The following is an 18412-nucleotide window of genomic DNA, read 5'->3' on the forward strand; positions in this document are numbered from 1 at the left end:
AAAGATTATTTATTAATATTATTAAATATTACAAAATATATTTGATTCTTAGTTACATTATTCGAGTAATTACATTACTTACAATTTTGTCTGTGTATGTACATTATTAGTATTTAAATTTAAATATAAATAGGAATTACATGCATTCTCAATATCGCTGCCGTATGCATGAGAGAAAGGGACGCCAGACAGACTGACGCCGTAACGCGTCACGTAACGAATCGCTTTACCCTCCCATCAGAAGTTATCACTTCAAAAATACTGTGTACACACATTGTTTAGTCTTTTGAGTGATAGAGTTCGTGTTGATTCCAGCCGATAGTTCCGATGTTCACTCAGAACGTCCGCGAGGCGTTCCGCACGGTCGGCTGGCTCCGTAACGTCTGGTTGAGGGTGTACGCCGCCATTAGAGTGCCCCTCGCTCCAGTGTACGGCGGGTTCCCGGTCAAACTGGTCACGCACCTCGGTCCGGCCATACCTTACGACCCGGAGGCCACACCGGATCAGTTGCAGAAAAAGGTCAGTGTTTTTTTGTCGAATTGATACCTTACGACCCGGAGGCCACGCCGGATCAGTTGCAGAAAAAGGTCAGTGTTAGTTGATCGATATAATTCCTTACGACCCGCATGCCACCCCGGGCCAGTTGCAGGAAAAGGTCAGTTTTAGTTGGTCGTTATGATTTCTTACGACCCGCATGCCACCCCGGACCACTTGCAGAAAAAGGTCAGTGTTTGTTGGTTGTATTAATACCTTACGACCCGGAGGCCACCCCGGGCCAGTTGCAGGAAAAGGTCAGTGTTAGTTGGTCTAAGCCTAACAGCCTAGCGTAACGTAGGATCGCTTGCAGCCAGTAATTATCACATTGATTTAGGAATACAATGTAGTTGAGATCTAAATATTGTTTATAATAGCAGTTAATAGTTAGTTCTCGAATGCTATGGACATTTTTTATTTTTTTTTTTATTTTTTTTTTATTGCTTAGCTGTGTGGACGAGCTCACAGCCCACCTGATGTTAAGTGGTTACTGGAGCCCATAGACATCTACAACGTAAATGCGCCACACACCTTGAGATATAGTTCTAAGGTCTCAGTATAGTCACAACAGCTGCCCCACCCTTCAAACCGAAACGCATTACTGCTTCACGGCAGAAATAGGCGGGGCGGTGGTACCTATCCGTGCGGACTCACAAGAAGTCCTACCACCAGTAATTACGCAAATTATAATTTTGCGGGTTTCATTTTTATTACACGATGTTATTCCTTCACCGTGGAAGTCAATCGTGAACATTTGTTGAGTACGTATTTCATTAGAAAAATTGGTACCCGCCTGCGGGATTCGAACACCGGTGCATCGCTTCAACACGAATGTACCGGACGTCTTATCCGTTAGGCCACAACGACTTTTAAGTGGTAGGTAGGTAAGTGGTAGGTAAGTTTAGGTAGTAAGTACATGTCTTTCTTTGAACAAGGTTTGGGACTTAGGCTGTCCCCTGACATTAAAGAAAACAGCATTCACATTGTGATATCTATGGGTTCCATTTAACCACAGGTAGAATGTGTTAACATAATTTAAATAAGCATTAATAAGTTTAAGGACTAAGTATGGTTTATGTAAAATATTGCGAAACTAATTCAATATAATTTTTATTATTCGTTTCCCAGGTCGCCCAAGCAATAGAAGATTTAATAGAGGAACATCAAAGGATTCCAGGCAGTATATTTTTAGCGTTGGCTGAACGAATTCAAGAGCGGCCGAAACAGAAGAAATCGAGCAACACCAAGCAACTGTCAAACGGGAAATGTCAAAACGGGGACGTCAGAACGAAACAAAATGGCGTCACTGACAGCAGTCAAAGTGACAAAGCAAAGGTGTCGTAAACTGACAGCCCGGTATGTTTGTGTGCTATATTAAGCTTGTAGTTAGAAGAAGAAGCAAGTTTGAATGTTACTTCAGATTTTTTGGTTGACAAGAAAAAAAAACTGAGTTATTTTATTTTATTAAAGTAAAACTGTAAATGACTAAATTTTTGTATATTTTGTTTGTATTGTATTGTTTATAATTGGGAGAAGCGTGACGGAAAACTGATAATGAATATCAGAGCGAATCAAAATTAGACTTGTTTTAAAATTCTGTTAGTGTAAAAATTCGTAATTGATTTGTTTCAATTCGGATGTCATTTATATAAATACCAATTTATTAAAACCTACTTAATAAACTCTTCAATTGTCATTTTATCATTAATCTAATACAACAACAACAAAAAAACGGTCGAATTCAAAACAAAAGCATATAGTGTCAAAACAAATTCAGACATTAAAAGGTTTGTGCAATTGCATTCATTATCTTCTTAAGTAGGCAGAAAAAACAAGTCCTACGAAATAAAAATAAAATTATCTTTTACATTACTTTAGGTAAACTTCCTACGAAGCTAATAAGCGGAGTGATTACTAAATATGTTGGCTAAGCATTAAACTAAATGCTTGTCGTATTTTTTTTCTTTTTACACGATACGCCCTCGCGCACGGCACGCCGACATGTAGTTTATTGAAATACAGGAACTTACTTACGTTTATATAGTGAGAACTATATAGGATAGACGTACCTTACTAATATTAACATTTCTGTTTAAAAAGGAACAAAACAGACAAGAATTAGACCTAAAAACGTGTATCCCTGTGTTATATATATAAAAAAAAAAAAAACAATAACGTATTGTCAAAATCTGCCATTTGTCATTGGATTTCTTGAATATTATGTGTATTAATCTCTAATTTGATTTTAAATCGAAAACAATATTCTCGCTTCAAAATATTGTTCATGCGTATGTACATCAGTGTGCTTAGTGCGAGTTTTTTAACGTCCTCGATAGCGTAAAAGTTAACCCAATTTTGTGTGCAGTTGGAACAGCGCCCCTAGCGGCAAACGTAGGCAAACGATCCCATTCCATACAAATATGAGTTAACTTTTACGCTATCGAGAACGTTAAAAAACTCGCACTAAGCACACACTGAAGGGTCGTCATATACTTTGATGCTTAAGTGTTACACGTTAAAGTCTACAATTCTATTTCAAATTCTACGATTTTACTACGTGTCTAATTCTCGTACACGAGTATAAATAAAATAATAAATATTTACTAACGAACACGCCACGTTAACTGGTCCCGTGCTAAGTTCATAAAGAACTTGTGTTACAGGTACCAGGTAACGGAAATAAATGTAAGATTTTTATTATACAAATACACATATTTAGTATACATCCATAACCCTGGAAAAGACATTTTATATTTGTCATACAAATATCCTCCCTTGTCGGATTCGAACCCGCGACCCCCTTGGGTAGTGACCATGTCCCTTACCACTACACCAGACGGCCGTTAAGATTTGAAATGAAGTCAGATTTCGTGTAATGCTATATGAGTCGTCTATTATCAAAGGTGGCAATCTGTGCATTTGGACAAAAAAATGTTATTGATATGTCAATACAGATTGATTTGAATATAATCGTCTCCTTCAAAGAATACGGTTCAAAACCTGCATTAAATAAAGGTTAATAGTTAACCTGTTATTCATCTAAGATGTCGTTCCGAAGAGTTTTGTGACTGCCAATGGAATACAAAGTCAATAATTTGTTTTTCTGATTTACCAATCATTGTCCAAAAGTCAGATTGCCGGTTTGATAATAGTCGACTCACATATACATATTTAGTATACATCCATAACCCTGGAAAATACATTTTATATTTATCATACAAATATCCTCATTTGGCGGGATTCGAACCCGCGACCCCCTTGTGTAGTGACCATGTCCCTTACCACTACACCAGACGGCCGTTAAGATTTGAAATGAAGTCAGATTTCGTGTAATGCTATATATTATTAAAATCTTAACTCTTGCAGTAGGTTATTTATATTGCTTGGCGATCAATAAAGCAATAATATAGTGATTAGAAGTAATTATATATAGGGTTTTTAAATTTAAAATATTTCTAATACTCGCATAATTATTCTTTCTCTTCTTAATATTATTTTTATTTAAATATTTATAAATAAATATATAAATCGCGTGCCTGAGTACAAAACGAGAACTGATTATTATTTAATTATTTATTCATATATTATATTATAATAATTATTTATTTGATTTGAAAATTTGAATTATTGAATTCACTTTCTTTATACGTTACATAAGTTCATTAGTGAATAATTTTTTAATTCTCACACAATAGTTTCATATATGTATCCACCCTTAGTGGCAATTTACCGGTATATTCTATCCGAACCCTTCCGTTCATTCCGGTCTTCCATGTGCCAATTTCAGACCTACCCAAGAAGGTAGACCTCAGAGAGATAAGGATAAGGAATCTGAATCAAACTGTAACTTGGCTTCTATAAAGTGGCCTAAACCAACAACTTTTCTTTGCTTATTGTATATTGCAATTTATTTAAGAATTTTTTACGCAAAACCGATCCCTAGTTACATCCATAAGCAACAGACGGCTTTGTAATAACTGTTTTTGCATACAAAACTGTGTAAAAGTGAATTGAAACTTAATTATGTCCATACCAACTATGGTAAGCTGTTACAGCCATAGGTAACAGATGGCTTTTTGCATAAAAAGCTGTGTAAAAGTAAATTGAAACTTAATTAAGTCCATACCGACTATGGTAAGTTGTTACAGCCATAGGTAACAGATGACTTTGTAATAACTGTTTTTGCATACAAAACTGTGTAAAAGTAAATTGAAACTTAATTATGTCCATACCAACTATGGTAAGCTGTTACAGCCATAGGTAACAGATGGCTTTGTAATAACTGTTTTTGCATAAAAAGCTGTGTAAAAGTAAATTGAAACTTAATTAAGTCCATACCGACTATGGTAAGTTGTTACAGCCATAGGTAACAGATGACTTTGTAATAACTGTTTTTGCATACAAAACTGTGTAAAAGTAAATTGAAACTTAATTATGTCCATACCAACTATGGTAAGCTGTTACAGCCATAGGTAACAGACGGCTTTGTAATAACTGTTTTTGCATACAAAGCTGTGTAAAAGTAAATTCAAATCTAATTATGTCCATACCAACTATGGTAAGCTTAGGCGACTTTTGCGCTGACGACGTCATGTATGCTTCATCTGTAAATACATCTGATGAACACTTTTGTATTCAAATGCTTAAATTATTAATATTATATATGTTTAAATAAATATACCACGGATTTGTATGAAATTTAATGACTGATTTTAGATACATTCCCTTGGATTAGTGAGGTAAAGATTTTGAAAATTTTTGTATTTATTTCAGTTACAAACTAACAGCTGAATCAAAACGTTTGTAAGGTTTTAATGGTAGCTTAAATAGCTTGTTGGAACAGCTAAAAATTGCTCAAAACTATCATGGAATATATCCGTTTCCGGAACATAGGCTAGTAAGCCATTAAGTAGAGAAATATCTCGATCTGTCGGAAAGTTAACCGTCATCTGAGTGGCGCGTGTGTTAGTATAAGCCGCGCCAATAAACAAACGAAGCGAAAATGGCGTCTATCTACCTGCACTGACATGGTAGGGTCAACAAATAAAAAGATAGATAGAAATAAAAAGTTGTTTATTGTTAGAAAATATAAAAAAAAACAAATGAGAATCTACTTGAAATTATTTTGGTGCCCCAATAATAAAAACAATAATAATAAAAAATAACAACAGAATTGGAGAGAAAACATAGCGCGTCGAGACAGTGTGCGCGACAAAGTCAGAACCATAGATTATACACTTAATATATTTGAACTGATATTTTTTTTGCATGCAGTACGCGCCGTGTGCGACTAAAGACAGCAATAGTTTAGAGTGAGAGCGCATGATCGCCGACGCCATTTTAGATTCGTTTCTTTATTGGCGCGGCTTATAAGAAGTTGTATTGTAACAAACAAACCAATTAAACAATGTTGTTTATGACTGTTAGATTCAATGAATGTTTGTTTTTTTGTGTCCTTTAATAAGCGTCATTGGTAGATGAGCCGACTGAGCAGCGATCCAAGAGAAGCAGCTCAAAATAGCTTATAAATTTGTTTTTATTTTTGTCATGTATCGATTAAAGCCGCGTTACTACGAACTGTTGACTTCGAATTATCGTAGTTTTTTCTTTAAGTTAGTAGAAATATCAAGGACTTTGTTCAATCAATATGAACTTGGTATGAAAATAATCGTCACTACTCAAGAGAGAATACTGACTTTGCTTGAGAGAAAAAAAGATTAGTCTTACATTCGGAGGGTAGATGTAAGAAAAACTCTCTTATATATGAAACAAGACAAAATATGTTCAGCTATAAGCAGCAGATTACAAATCGCAACCCACCAATTTAATGCCAGCGTAGCAAACGGTATGATATAATTTGAGACATGTCTCATCTCTGGATGTGGGCGGCGGCATTCAGATTGTTGATGCCTATTGGCTCCGGCAACAATGCAACACCAGGCGGGCCTTGTGCATAAAATGTAGCTGTTGTAAACGATGTGAATTGTGCCTAGATAATAAGTTTGATTTAATAACTTTTTGTGCTATCTTTGAAATTACACCACTTGCTGCGGTGGCGCCATCTTAATTGGTCGCTTTTCGACCGACACTTTTCATGCACAGAGTGTTCACTCAAATAGAACTGACATGAGCACAGATAATATTATTAAAAAAATGTTGAAAGGGCAGTTGGAAAAACGCTTATCATTTAAAAAATATTTTTCTTTTTGTAATCGTTATAATTAAAATACCATTCTAAATTAGCAGTTCATATTTATTTATTGATATAGAAAACCTAAAATTAAGGACAAAATTTAATTATTTATTTACAAAAATGTATAATTGTGCCAGAATTTTTATACCAAAACCAATGTGTTTAATATTTAAATAATATGTAACTATTAATGTGTAGTTTTCTAGAAATGTTCCAAACATTTGTATAATTACTTAAATAGTAAATTGTAAGCAATGATTATCGTATATAGTATATACGCCTACTTAAATAAATTAACTATATTTTTTTGTTGTTGTTTTATTTAAAATATTTTAAGAGCAGGTTTGATGACTTGACAGACATTATTGTCATAATTAGCCTACACTTTCCATGAGATAAAAAAAAATCTCCCTATTACTAGGGAGACGTGTGAATTTTTTACTATGACTTTAATTACAAATTACTTACTTTATTTAATGCCTTCATGTTTGTATTTATAGTAGAATTATTTTGTTCGTGCAGTTTGGTTCATAAAAAATCGGAGCGGTGAAGCGAGTATTTCGCTCTCTCTTCCACTCACGAGCCTTATGGACGGGCATAGTGATGCGCATTATTGTTGTCGATAAGCGTTATCGATAGTGTATTTAGTTTTGACATTTTGTGGGTTAGTGATAAAAATGAAAGAAAAAATCACTAATCGAACACTTACACCACATATCGCTGCATCAAGTTAACGAGAACAGCAGAAATTAACATATTGTAACTTTCCGGGATCTATTCTCATTTCATTGAAAATTTTTAACACATTGTTGACAATAACACGTGCTTGTGCTGGTATATTTTTGCCAACGAGCAAAATATTTGGATAAATTCTGCCGTTTTGGTACAAAACAAAGAAGTAGCCATTGTGTCACTAAAGAAATTCAGAGAGCGAATGCATAAAATCACATTTCTCTTCGACATCTATACTAATATTATAAAGAGGAAATATTTGTTTGTTTGTTTGTTTCGAATAGGCTCCGAAACTACTGGACCGATTTGAAAAATTCTTTTTCCATTAGAAGCCGACATTGTCCCTGATGAACATAGGCTACTTTTTTTTTATTTTTTTTATTTTATTTTTTTGGTTTCATGTATGTTTTAATGTTTCCGAAGCGAAGCGAGGGCGGGTCGCTAGTATGTACATAATTTGCAGGTAGGTACAACAAATGACTCGTAACAATGCCTCACCACCCTTCGTATACCATCCCGCCGCCGTGTACCTGCCTTCGATGACTTATTTGTATTTATCGATAATGGCGTTACGCCCACGCAACATGCTCACCACCCTAGCTGGGCTATGTTTTATGACCCAAACTGCACGGACAAAATAATTCTACTATAGGTAATAGTAATACTAATAGAAATATTTTGGTTATGTCGTAATTTCGACAGTTGCTAATGAAACTGATTTTGCTGTTCGAACAAGCGCTGATTATTTTCGTATTTACGACTTTTCGAATACTTGTATACGAGTCGACTATTATCAAAGCCGGCAATGTGACTTTTGGACAATTATTGGTAAATCAGAAAAACGAATTATTGACTTTATTATTCCATTGGCAGTCACAAAACTCTTCTGAACGACATCTTAGATAAATAACAGGTTGGTTAAGTATTAACCTTTATTTAATGCAGGTTTTGAACCGTATTCTTTGAAGGAGACGATTATATTCAAATCAATCTGTATTGACATATCAATAACATTTTTTTGTCCAAATGCACAGATTGCCACCTTTCATAATAGACGACTCATATATGCAAGCTTATCTTGAAAATGTCGTTGGCGAGCATTCAGGCATCTGTCAAATATCTTGTGTTCTGTGATGGCTACCCGCTATATTTTAAATGCGTACTCATACTGCGCATTGCCTGCTTTTATTGCTTAGATGGGTGGACGAGCTCACGGCCCACCTGGTGTTAAGTGGTCACTGGAGCCCATAGACATCTACGACGTAAATGCGCCACCCACCTTGAGATATAAGTTCTAAGGTCTCAAGTATAGTTATAACGGCTGCTCCACCCTTCAAACCGAAACGCATTACTGCTTCCCCGGCAGAAATAGGTAGGGTGGTGGTACCTACCCGCGCGGACTCACAAGAGGTCCTACCACCAGTTCTCGTTTTAGCCTATTTTATCAGAATCGCCTGTAGCATCACTATTGTGTAAGTAGTGGTCACAGACATCAGGGATACAGCCAGTTTCGCGTCAACGGCTAGTATGTTACATATGTATATCTTACTGAATGCGGCGGAGCTCGAACGACGGACATTCTTACAGAACCTTCTTTTCTCTGAAAAATCATAGTGCATTTATGTAATACTTCATCATTATGTGTATTAAACACTGCCTCGCCTGGGAAGACCGCAGGACACACTCCGGCGAGGTGGGCAACAATCGGCAGGAGCGTTAGGGACTATTGGAAGAGAAACCGGCGAACTATACGGGCATTGTCGAGCAAGACTACATTTTGCTTGCGGGCCACCACCGACTTTTTGTTGAGACATTATTATTATTATTTATTGCCCTTATAGGCAGACGAGCACACGGCCCACCTATTGGTGAGTGGTTACCGTCGCCCATGGACTTCAGCAATGCCAGGGACAGAACCAAGTCGCTGCCTACCGCTTAATACTCTCCAGAAGCCCCGTTTGAAGAAGGACTTGTCATAGCGCTCGGGAAACACCGTGGAGGGGAACTCATTCCTTCATTAACCGGATGGTCCGTGGCAAAAAAGACCTCTGTGGATGACCGCAGTGGCTCCAGGTTTTTAGTTACACACTGTCACCCGGCACCGAATTAGGAGCATCTTGTGTTATTGGAACCATATATGACCTGATGTGATATACTTACCTATATACATTTATAGATATGCATATATAGATAATAAATATGTCGAGAAGAAGCTTAACCCATTTATCACACGAACGTTTTCCTGATGTGGGAATCGAACCCACGATCTTTAAAACGACGGTTAGGGGCCCCCATTACTGCTCCACCGAGTCAGTTAAATGTTTTACTGATTGTAGGACTCTTGAGAGTCCGCGCGGGTAGGTACCACCACCCTGCCTATTTCGGCCGTGAAGCAGTAATTCGTTTGGGTTCGAAGGGTGGGGCGGCCATTGTAACTATACCTGAGACCTTAGAACTTATATCTCAAGATGGGTGGCGCATTTATGTTGTAGATGTCTATGGGCTCCAGTAACCACTCAACACTAGGTGGGCTCGTACACCCATCTAAGCAATAAAAAAAAATTGTGATATCCATAACTAATGCCAGTCACTTGTTGGATCCGATAAAAGCAATTCGACTTACCAGGACACGCGGCATTGCCCAGAGCCAATTGACAAGCTGTCTGTACGTCACCGATGACGCAATATATTTTTTCACATTTAGCTATCAAGACTATTAAAATGATTCCTTCCTTCGCCAATGTCAGGAGCACCATTACGATATTGGAGTACGCCTGCAACAGCAGGATTTGTTTGGTCCGTCAAACGTGTCAGCTGTCAAATTGGAGACAGCTGTCAAATTAGGTCCGGGAACACGCTATTGAAGTGAAACTTCTAATGCGACTTCCAACAAGGTTCCGCAACGTTTAATGCTACCATACTAGAAAGAGACAGAGCGAGAGTGAATGCGTGGCACTCGAACGCATGCGCGTAGTATACCTGTTACAGGCCAGCGCGAGCGTTAGCAACGAGTAGCGTCCAATATTTTAATGAAGCACTTAAAAAAATAATAATATCTTTCACCCTCGACTATCATCACACTTGTTGGGGCTGCGTGGTGGGTATGTGGCAATCGAACGCATTCTACAACCTGATGGTAGGACCTCTGGTGAGTACGCACAGGTAGGTACCACCACCCCGCCTATTTCTGCCGTGAAGCAGTAATGCGTTCAGTTTGAAGGATGGGGCAACCGTTGCAACTATACTGAGACCTTAGAACTTATATCTCAAGGCGGGTGGCGCATTTACGTTGCAGATATCTATGGGCTCCAGTAACCACTTAACACCAGGTGGGCTGTGAGCTCGTCCAACCAACTAAGCAATAAAAAAATAATAATAATAAATTACATAAGGCATACTTACAACGTGTTGTAACCAGTTAATCGAGTTCATCAAGATTGCCAACTGAACGTGGCTTAAGATACGAAGAAGTATATTTGAAACGAAATAAAATATCTGAAAAATGTAAATTAGGTACATAACAATTTATTACAAATTTCATTTTTTTATGAAAAATTATTTTTAATCTATGTCAGCAGAATAAGACTGTCATATTTAAAATTATATCAATTCTGTCAACGTACGAAATGTCAATACACGTTCTAATAACGGGCCTTTATAAATTACGTATTTTTTTATTGCCCTTTAGGCAGACGAGCATACGGCCCACTTGATGGGGAGTGGTTATCGTCGCCCATGGACTTCAGCAATGCCAGGGGCAGAGCCAAGCCGTTGCCTACCAATGCTGTCACATGAACTTTAGGATTTTTAACCACTCCCCCCTTCCTTGTCACAGGTTTTAAAATTTTTAGAAACCTCTCTCCTTGAGGTGACATCATACATTTTTCAACTTTATGAATGTATTTAAAAATAATTCAAAAGAACAGTTATTTTCATTTTTTCTGACTTTTATTGAATAATCCTTAATTAAATCATTCTCTAAGAGCACTCGCCGACGACATAAAAGTACTTAAACCCATACTATCCAGAGTTCTCGTGAATTTTAATATCTCACTTGCATTACAATGCAAAACTCTTGAATTTAAGCGTTGTTAAAGTATTAAAGTTTTAATTCACATATAAATTTCGCGTTTTAGGGTTTTAAATATTAACGTGTGGTATAAATTATAGATGACGATATATAGATGTACGGTCTATATTGGAATATGGCTCCGTCACATGAAATCCCCAATATAATATTTATATTCAGCGACTAGAAAGAATCCAAAAAAAGTTTTTTAAGCATCTTTTATACCAGTGTCGTCGCTTTAATTCTCCAGAACCGAAAGAATTTGTCTCTCTAGTCGATCGTAGGCTACTGAGGGATCAAATGTTTTTATATAAAATAATAAATAACGAGATTGATTCAAGCTATCTTCTTTCCAAAATTAAATTTAAATGTAGTCGCATTTCCGCGCGTTCTAAACAGACTTTCCACATGTCCACGGCTCGAACGAAATATGCTTCTAACTCTTTTGTCCGTAGATCTTGTAGGGGAACTTTTGCTTGTCACTTGTAGCATATAGAAAAGCTATTTTAAAACTTTTATAAGGTGATTTAGCCCGATAAGTAGTATAGTTGATGTATAAAATAATATGTGCGTATTGTGTTGCTTTTGTTTTTTTTGTAATTTAAATTTCTAAATTTCTCTTCTTGTTCACTGTCTACTTATATGTGATTTTGATTGTGGAAACATTTTTGGTTATTGTTTTAGCTATATTTTTTTAAATATTATTTGTTTGTATTGTACTGTTTGTTTCCCAAATAAATAAATAAATAAATAAATGACCCCTGAGTATTAATAATTAAAACAAATCCGATATTCAAAAAGTCACCATGCTTTAAAGACTCCTCTTTCGCGTACGCAATTTATAAACATTTTAACATTTTATTTATAAACATTTTATATTTTGACGAAGCATGTTGCTGATAACTTTATTTCTGTAATCTGACGAAGCATGTTGCGGATAATAACATGTACTTTTAGGTTAGGAATATTGTGTTCTTTTTTTTTAATAATAAATAAATTAATTCACTGCTTGAAATATTTATAAAAATATGCGAACTGTCTTGCAAAAATGAAAATTCAATTTTGAGATTATTTAGTATTTTCTTCGGTTTTTGGCATTTTCGCGACTCAGAAAACGTGATCAAAACCGGTTTTAAGTTTTAATCTCGCGTATCAAATACTTTACAGTTTTTATGGTCTAAGAAAATTTCTAATAAATTTGATTCCTACACTGGTGGTAGGGCCTCTTGCACTGGTGTTTGGACCTCTTGTACTAGTGGTAGGACCTCTTGTGAGTCCGCACGGGTAGGTACCACCACCCAACCTATTTCGGCCGTGAAGCAGTAATTCGCAGCAGTTTCATCTCGTTTTTACCATCGCACCGCCCGCCACCGGAGTAGAGTTCATCCATACTACCTGGAGCCACTGCGGTCATCCACAGTGCGTTTCCAGAGGTCTTTTTTGCCACGTACCATCCGGCTATGGAATGAGCTCCCCTCCACGGTGTTTCCCGAGCGCTATGACATGTCCTTCTTCAAACGAGGCTTGTGGAGAGTATTAAACGGTAGGCAGCGGCTTGGCTCTGCCCCTGGCATTGCTGAAGTCCATGGGCGACGGTAACCACTCACCATCAGGTGGGCCGTATGCTCGTCTGCCTACAAGGGCAATAAAAAAAAAAAGTAATGCGTTTCGGTTTGAAGGGTGGGGCAGCCGTTGTAACTATACCTACTTGAGACCTTAGAACTTATATCTCAAGGTGGGTGGCGCATTTACGTCGTAGATGTCTATGGGCTTCAGTAACCACTTAACACCAGGTGGGCTGTGAGCTAGTCCACTCATCTAAGCAATAAAAATAAAAAAAAGATTCGCCTTAATCTTATACAATTGAAAGTTCGATCTCATGACTTAAGGTAGGCAACGGCATACACGTCTATTATCCCCGAAAACCACCTTAAACTGAGCCGAAGCGGACTTGACATTGGCCTCTTCAAAAACAAATCCAAGTCACTACTGAAAACTTTGTTTAATGTTTATACTTACAAAAAAGTTTAGAGTCCTCTTGGACAATTCGAAAACATCCAGAATATTCGAATATAATCTTAGCATTTTATTCCAGTACACTCTATTGGATACTTCGTAAAGCTTCATGTTTTTTGAACAGAAGGCTGTGTCTTTAAACATAGTCAGGCTGTCACCGATCATTTTAAAAATAAAAATAGTATAGACAATATTCAAATCGAAACACATTTTAATGAATGCAAAACAAAATTTGTGAAAAGAAAAAGTATTAACGTAAAAATTAAAGTAAGAATAATTTGCAATGAAATTCATATAAATAAAAAATATGAACCAATTCGTCCATCTGTTTGATTTTGTAATGTAATCTGTGGTCCGAAAATCTTTGAAAGTGTCTTGAAGTTTCGTAATTATGAGAACATTATTTTTTGTTAAATACCCATTCATTGTTATCTGTATAATAACACCGATATTTTCATATAAAATACTGATGAAATAAAATGAAAACCCATAGAACGGTGGTCCCATCGCTTCTGATAATACTAAACGGAAATTCGCGAAGAATGAATCCAAACATACTAACACAATGAAACTGCTTATAGCCAAAATATGAATGAACCACGCGTTATTTGTAATGTATTTATCGTAAATCAAAAATTTCGGACACAAATTCATAGCTTGGGCGATATTGAAAACACGGAATAGTGATTGAAAATCGTCATCTAGTTTATATTTCGTTGTTTTTGTCCATTTAACGATTTTACTTAAAAATAAATCATTCATATTAATTAAATTAAGAAAGTAAATGAATATGATGTAAAAGTGAAGTCGGAACTATGAAACAAATAGAGCTTCTTTAGTGAATTATTTGAAAACAGCAAATCTATTAGCGAAGACTATTTACAAGCACTTCAAGTAACGTAAATGCGATAAACCATTCTACATGCAATTCCGTATTTCTATCAATTACTTCGATTAGATTTATAATTCGATAGAATAGTAATTAGAAATATTGCTACTTAAATATTTATTTAAGAATGTACTTACACGAAGAGTCATAATGTTTATATTATTTAACCTCTCTAGTGTCATATCAAATCTCATTAAACACACGTTTATTTAGGTCACGTCACTATTTTGATACCTTTTGGATATTTTCATAGTACGTAACTGTAATACTGTAATGGATTTCCGTAGCTTTTAAATGTAAGTAGGTATAATTAAATTGTCCACAAATTGAAATTGTAATTTGAAACATTCAAACATATAGGCTACAAAATACGCGGATTTCAACAATCTCGATTCTTTGGTTAACGATTTCTCTAAATGATAATATTACGGTTTTACATAACAATAAAACCGATATTATGTGCCGAGAAGGAAAACATACAGCATTGTATTATGAAGAAGCAGTGTGTACTTAGCTTAAATTCCTTGTCTATGTCCAACCATAGACAGTCAATTTAGTTCCATCTTTAGCCGCTAGGTGCTGCCAGCAAGTATAAAGGAAGCGCAGCCATCTTTGATCTTCATAGTCTTCACCAGGAAGACCTTCCTGCAATGCTGTATGTTTTCCTTCTCGGCACATAATATCGGTTTTATTGTTATGTAAAACCGTAATATTGATGTGCCTTTGGAAAACATACAGCATTGTATTATGAAGACGTGTTTGTTATCTGCTGGTGAAATTATTAAGCACAACGCTATGATGAAATAGGTAAGCTATAATAAAATTATGAAGCGCAATGATAATGTTCATAATTTATATAATTATTAAATCGAAAAAACACAGCTGTTAACTTTCATGTTAATTCGATAATTAAAAAATATTTATAAGTTTGTAATAAACATTTTATCTTGTACATACAAGAAAATGTATAAATTGTATAAATGATGTATATACAACATGAGTAAATGTTTTGAAAAAAAGAATCGTGAGGATCTTTAGGAAGCTCTATTATTCGGCAATAATTATTGTAAACGTTTGGATGATTTGCAATTGCCTCTAGAAAGTATTTCGTCCATTGGTTCATTATCAATCCATCTCAGAGGCTACTGCTGATCTACAACTTCTTAGAGATGGGTTGATGCCACTACCTCGTAAGGTTGAACGAAGACCAGTTTCCACTTACAGTACGGTATGCTGCTTTTGTGACAACACACATAGTTAGAAAAAAGTCCTTACGAATCTTACTGGGCATGTCTTTAGTTTCATGTTTAGAAAGCACTTATGCAGATTATTGACGAAAATGGATTTCAATTTTAGACCCAAAGACTGGTATCAGAAAGATGTTTTTCTCTGTTATCAAAGAAACTGTCTTTAGAAATGTTGAGCAAAGTAAGGTTATTAACTCTGCGTCCAGTAGCCAGCAACATGGTTGTTGGTGTCCTTCAAGCTACCTTGAGGCGTGATCTGGTGGTTGGGTTTGAAGAAAACCAATTTAGAACTATTCTCGGATCTCATGTGAATGGGACTATACTTAGTAAAGTTGTAATAAATAGTTGAGTTATGTTTAGTTATTCCGATGGCTTTTTTAGAATAGCAATTTTTATTAGAGAGCTTGAGAATGTTTGCTGTCCTACATGTATGTTGTCCACAGAAAGTCGACAGCGCTGCTTTATGCAGAAGGATTGTTGTACAGGAAAAATTTTATTTTTGGAAAAGAAAACAGAATTTGGCAACATCTGCAGACTTAGGATCAATTTTAAAACTGTAGCACCATATGCACCATCTTCTAGTTGCTGGTAAGTATGCTGACAAAGTGGATTGACACCAGCTAATTTTCAATAAATCTTCTCCTGTGTAGACCAGTCTATTATTTGTACAACCTCCCCCCCCCCCCCCGTTTCTAAGCTTTCAGGGTTAATGTTTATCCTGTGGAGGAGGCAGGTTTTGGATTTCGTGCGAGTTATCTAGCGTTCGGGATCTGAGGGCTTGGAAACCCAAATGCTTTCGCTCAGTCTGGAAACACTACCAGGTAGGTTCCCTAGATACTGTTGAAGTGAGTCAGTACTCTGGGGAAAAGGTTGAGAGGAGGAATACTCCATGCTAGTTGCATCCTCTACGGTCTGCTGAAGGTATCCAATCTCGGTCGGCGAATGGGTTTATATCCGGATGACCCCACTTTCGAAAAACTTTTGTGGTCACTTGTGGTAAAAAATGCCATTTCGCAGGTTGATGTCCTCGTGATAGCCTATCGGCTACGATGTTGTATCTCCCCGAGAGATTATAAGCTGACAGTTATCTTGAACTTATCGCTTAGTTCAAAAATCGAAAGGTCAACCGCTAGTGAAATACTTTCAGATTCATTTTGATTGTCACTACCATTGCAAATAGCTCTTTTGTGGTTGAGCCGTTTCAGTTGTTGAGCTGACCATAGACAGGACGTTAATATTTTGTCTAATTGTAACCCCTACCCATATCCGATTGGTTTTGTGTCTCGGCAATGTTTGACATGTGGCTCCGCGTCAGCACTGCATTTGTAACCCGTACACATGTCCGAAGCTTCCGTTGCCAGAAAATGGTTGGTTTTGTGTATCGGCAATGTCTGACATGTGGCTCCGCGTCAGCACTGCATTTAATTGTTAACACATGCAGGATGGCCTGTTTTTTACGGGGGCGTTTTTTCTTGAAACTTCGCAAGAAAATTTGCAAGTTAACATAGAGTGATGTAATTCCGTCAGAGTTTGAGCTAGAATGTTGTTGAGTGGCCACTTTATTTCTCGCAATTTTTCATCGAATCCCTAGCCATGTCATCTCTTGAACCAGTGTACTAATTGATTTTTTGTAAGGTTGACTTGGCAGCCCAAATAATCAAAGAGCTTCACAGCTTATGTGGCCTGAAGACTCAACTTGGACTTCTTTTGATGGACCAGGAGGGACTTGCGTAGGTGGGATAACACTCAACATCCCTTTGCACGCAATGTTTCCGTGACTGAGCATGCTATGCAAGCAAAAAAGGTGTATTTGTCTTCATGGACCAAGAGAAAGTCGCGTAGATAGGTTAACATTTGACTTCCCTATGTACGTAAGGTCTTCGCGACCGAGCATGCTATGGGAGCAAAAAAGTTTATTTGTCTTGGTGAAACAAGATCAAGTCGTGTCGGTAAGCTAGCACTTCGACTTTGCACGCAATGTCTCCGCGACCGAGCATGCTATGGAAGCAAAAAGGTGTATTTGTCTTCAAGGACCAAGAGAAAGTCGCGTAGATACGTTAACATTTGACTTCCTTATGTACGCAAGGTCTCCGCGACCGAGCATGCTATGGGAACAAAAACGTTTATTTGTCTTGGTGAAACAAGATTAAGTCGTGTAGGTAAGCTAGCACTCTACTTTGCACGCAATGTCTCCGCGACCGAGCGACCGAGCACCCTACATAATGGAAATTGACATGCCAGCCCAGATAATCCAAAATCTTCACGGCTTCTGCAGCCTGAAGTTTCAACTTGGATTTGTCTTGGTCGACCAAAAGGAAGTCGTCTAGGTAGACTAGCACTCGAGTTCCTTTTGCACGCAGGGTCTCTGCGACCCAGCATGTTATGGAAGCAAAAAAGGTTAATCCAAAAGCTTCACAGCTTCTGCAGCCTGAAGTTTCAACTTGGATTTATCTTGGTCGACCAAAAGGAAGTCGTCTAGTAGACACTAGCACTCGAGTTCCCTTTGCACGCAAAGTCTCTGCGACCCGCATGTTATAGAAGCAAAAAAGGTGTGGCTCTGAAGCCAGACCGAAGGGTAGGCATGTCATTTCATACTAACTCATAAGAAGGTACCGATTCCTTCCTGAAGGTACTGGTACTGATCCTCAAGAAGTATCGACGAAATTTTGCGACCGATACTAGAAAAATATTCCTGAGAAATGTTCAATTTTATCATCCAGTCCCCTGGGTGG

At 37.0% G+C, this 18412-nt stretch overlaps 2 protein-coding genes and 1 long non-coding RNA gene across 6 annotated transcripts in view; 2 read left to right on the forward strand and 1 right to left on the reverse strand.

Annotated features, from left to right (window-relative positions):
* The window catches only part of LOC101738575 (monoacylglycerol/Diacylglycerol O-acyltransferase), a 53131-nt gene extending 46096 nt beyond the window's left edge, over nt 1–7035 (forward strand). For all 3 annotated transcript variants that reach the window (XM_038017990.2, XM_012691311.4, XM_012691312.4), the window contains exons 6-7: nt 316–519; nt 1663–7035. In XM_038017990.2, the coding sequence (XP_037873918.1) occupies nt 316–519; nt 1663–1878 (420 nt within the window). In that variant the 3' untranslated portion in view covers nt 1879–7035. The remainder of the gene's footprint in view (nt 1–315; nt 520–1662) is intronic.
* On the reverse strand, nt 6767–14473 carry LOC105841791 (gustatory receptor 62). Of its 2 annotated transcripts, none has more exons than XM_021348712.3 (4): nt 13548–14473; nt 10862–10954; nt 10083–10233; nt 6767–9059 (listed from the first exon to the last, which is right to left on the reverse strand). In XM_021348712.3, exons 1-4 carry the CDS (start codon nt 14304–14306, stop codon nt 8896–8898), a joined length of 1167 nt encoding a protein of 388 aa, XP_021204387.1. In that variant the 5' UTR covers nt 14307–14473; the 3' UTR covers nt 6767–8895. The 2 variants fall into 2 exon arrangements, 1 of the variants encoding a protein (XP_021204387.1); XR_009975813.1 differs by having other exon boundaries at nt 8378–9059; nt 10083–10273.
* Nucleotides 14474–14850: 377 nt separating this feature from the next.
* LOC134200772 (uncharacterized) lies at nt 14851–16329 on the forward strand. The gene is made up of 2 exons (XR_009975823.1): nt 14851–15240; nt 16124–16329. It is a non-coding gene; the product is annotated as an uncharacterized LOC134200772 (long non-coding RNA).
* Nucleotides 16330–18412: the final 2083 nt, after the last annotated feature.

The sequence above is a fragment of the Bombyx mori genome, chromosome 20 (genome assembly GCF_030269925.1).
Source record: "Bombyx mori chromosome 20, ASM3026992v2".
NCBI lineage: Eukaryota > Metazoa > Arthropoda > Insecta > Lepidoptera > Bombycidae > Bombyx > Bombyx mori.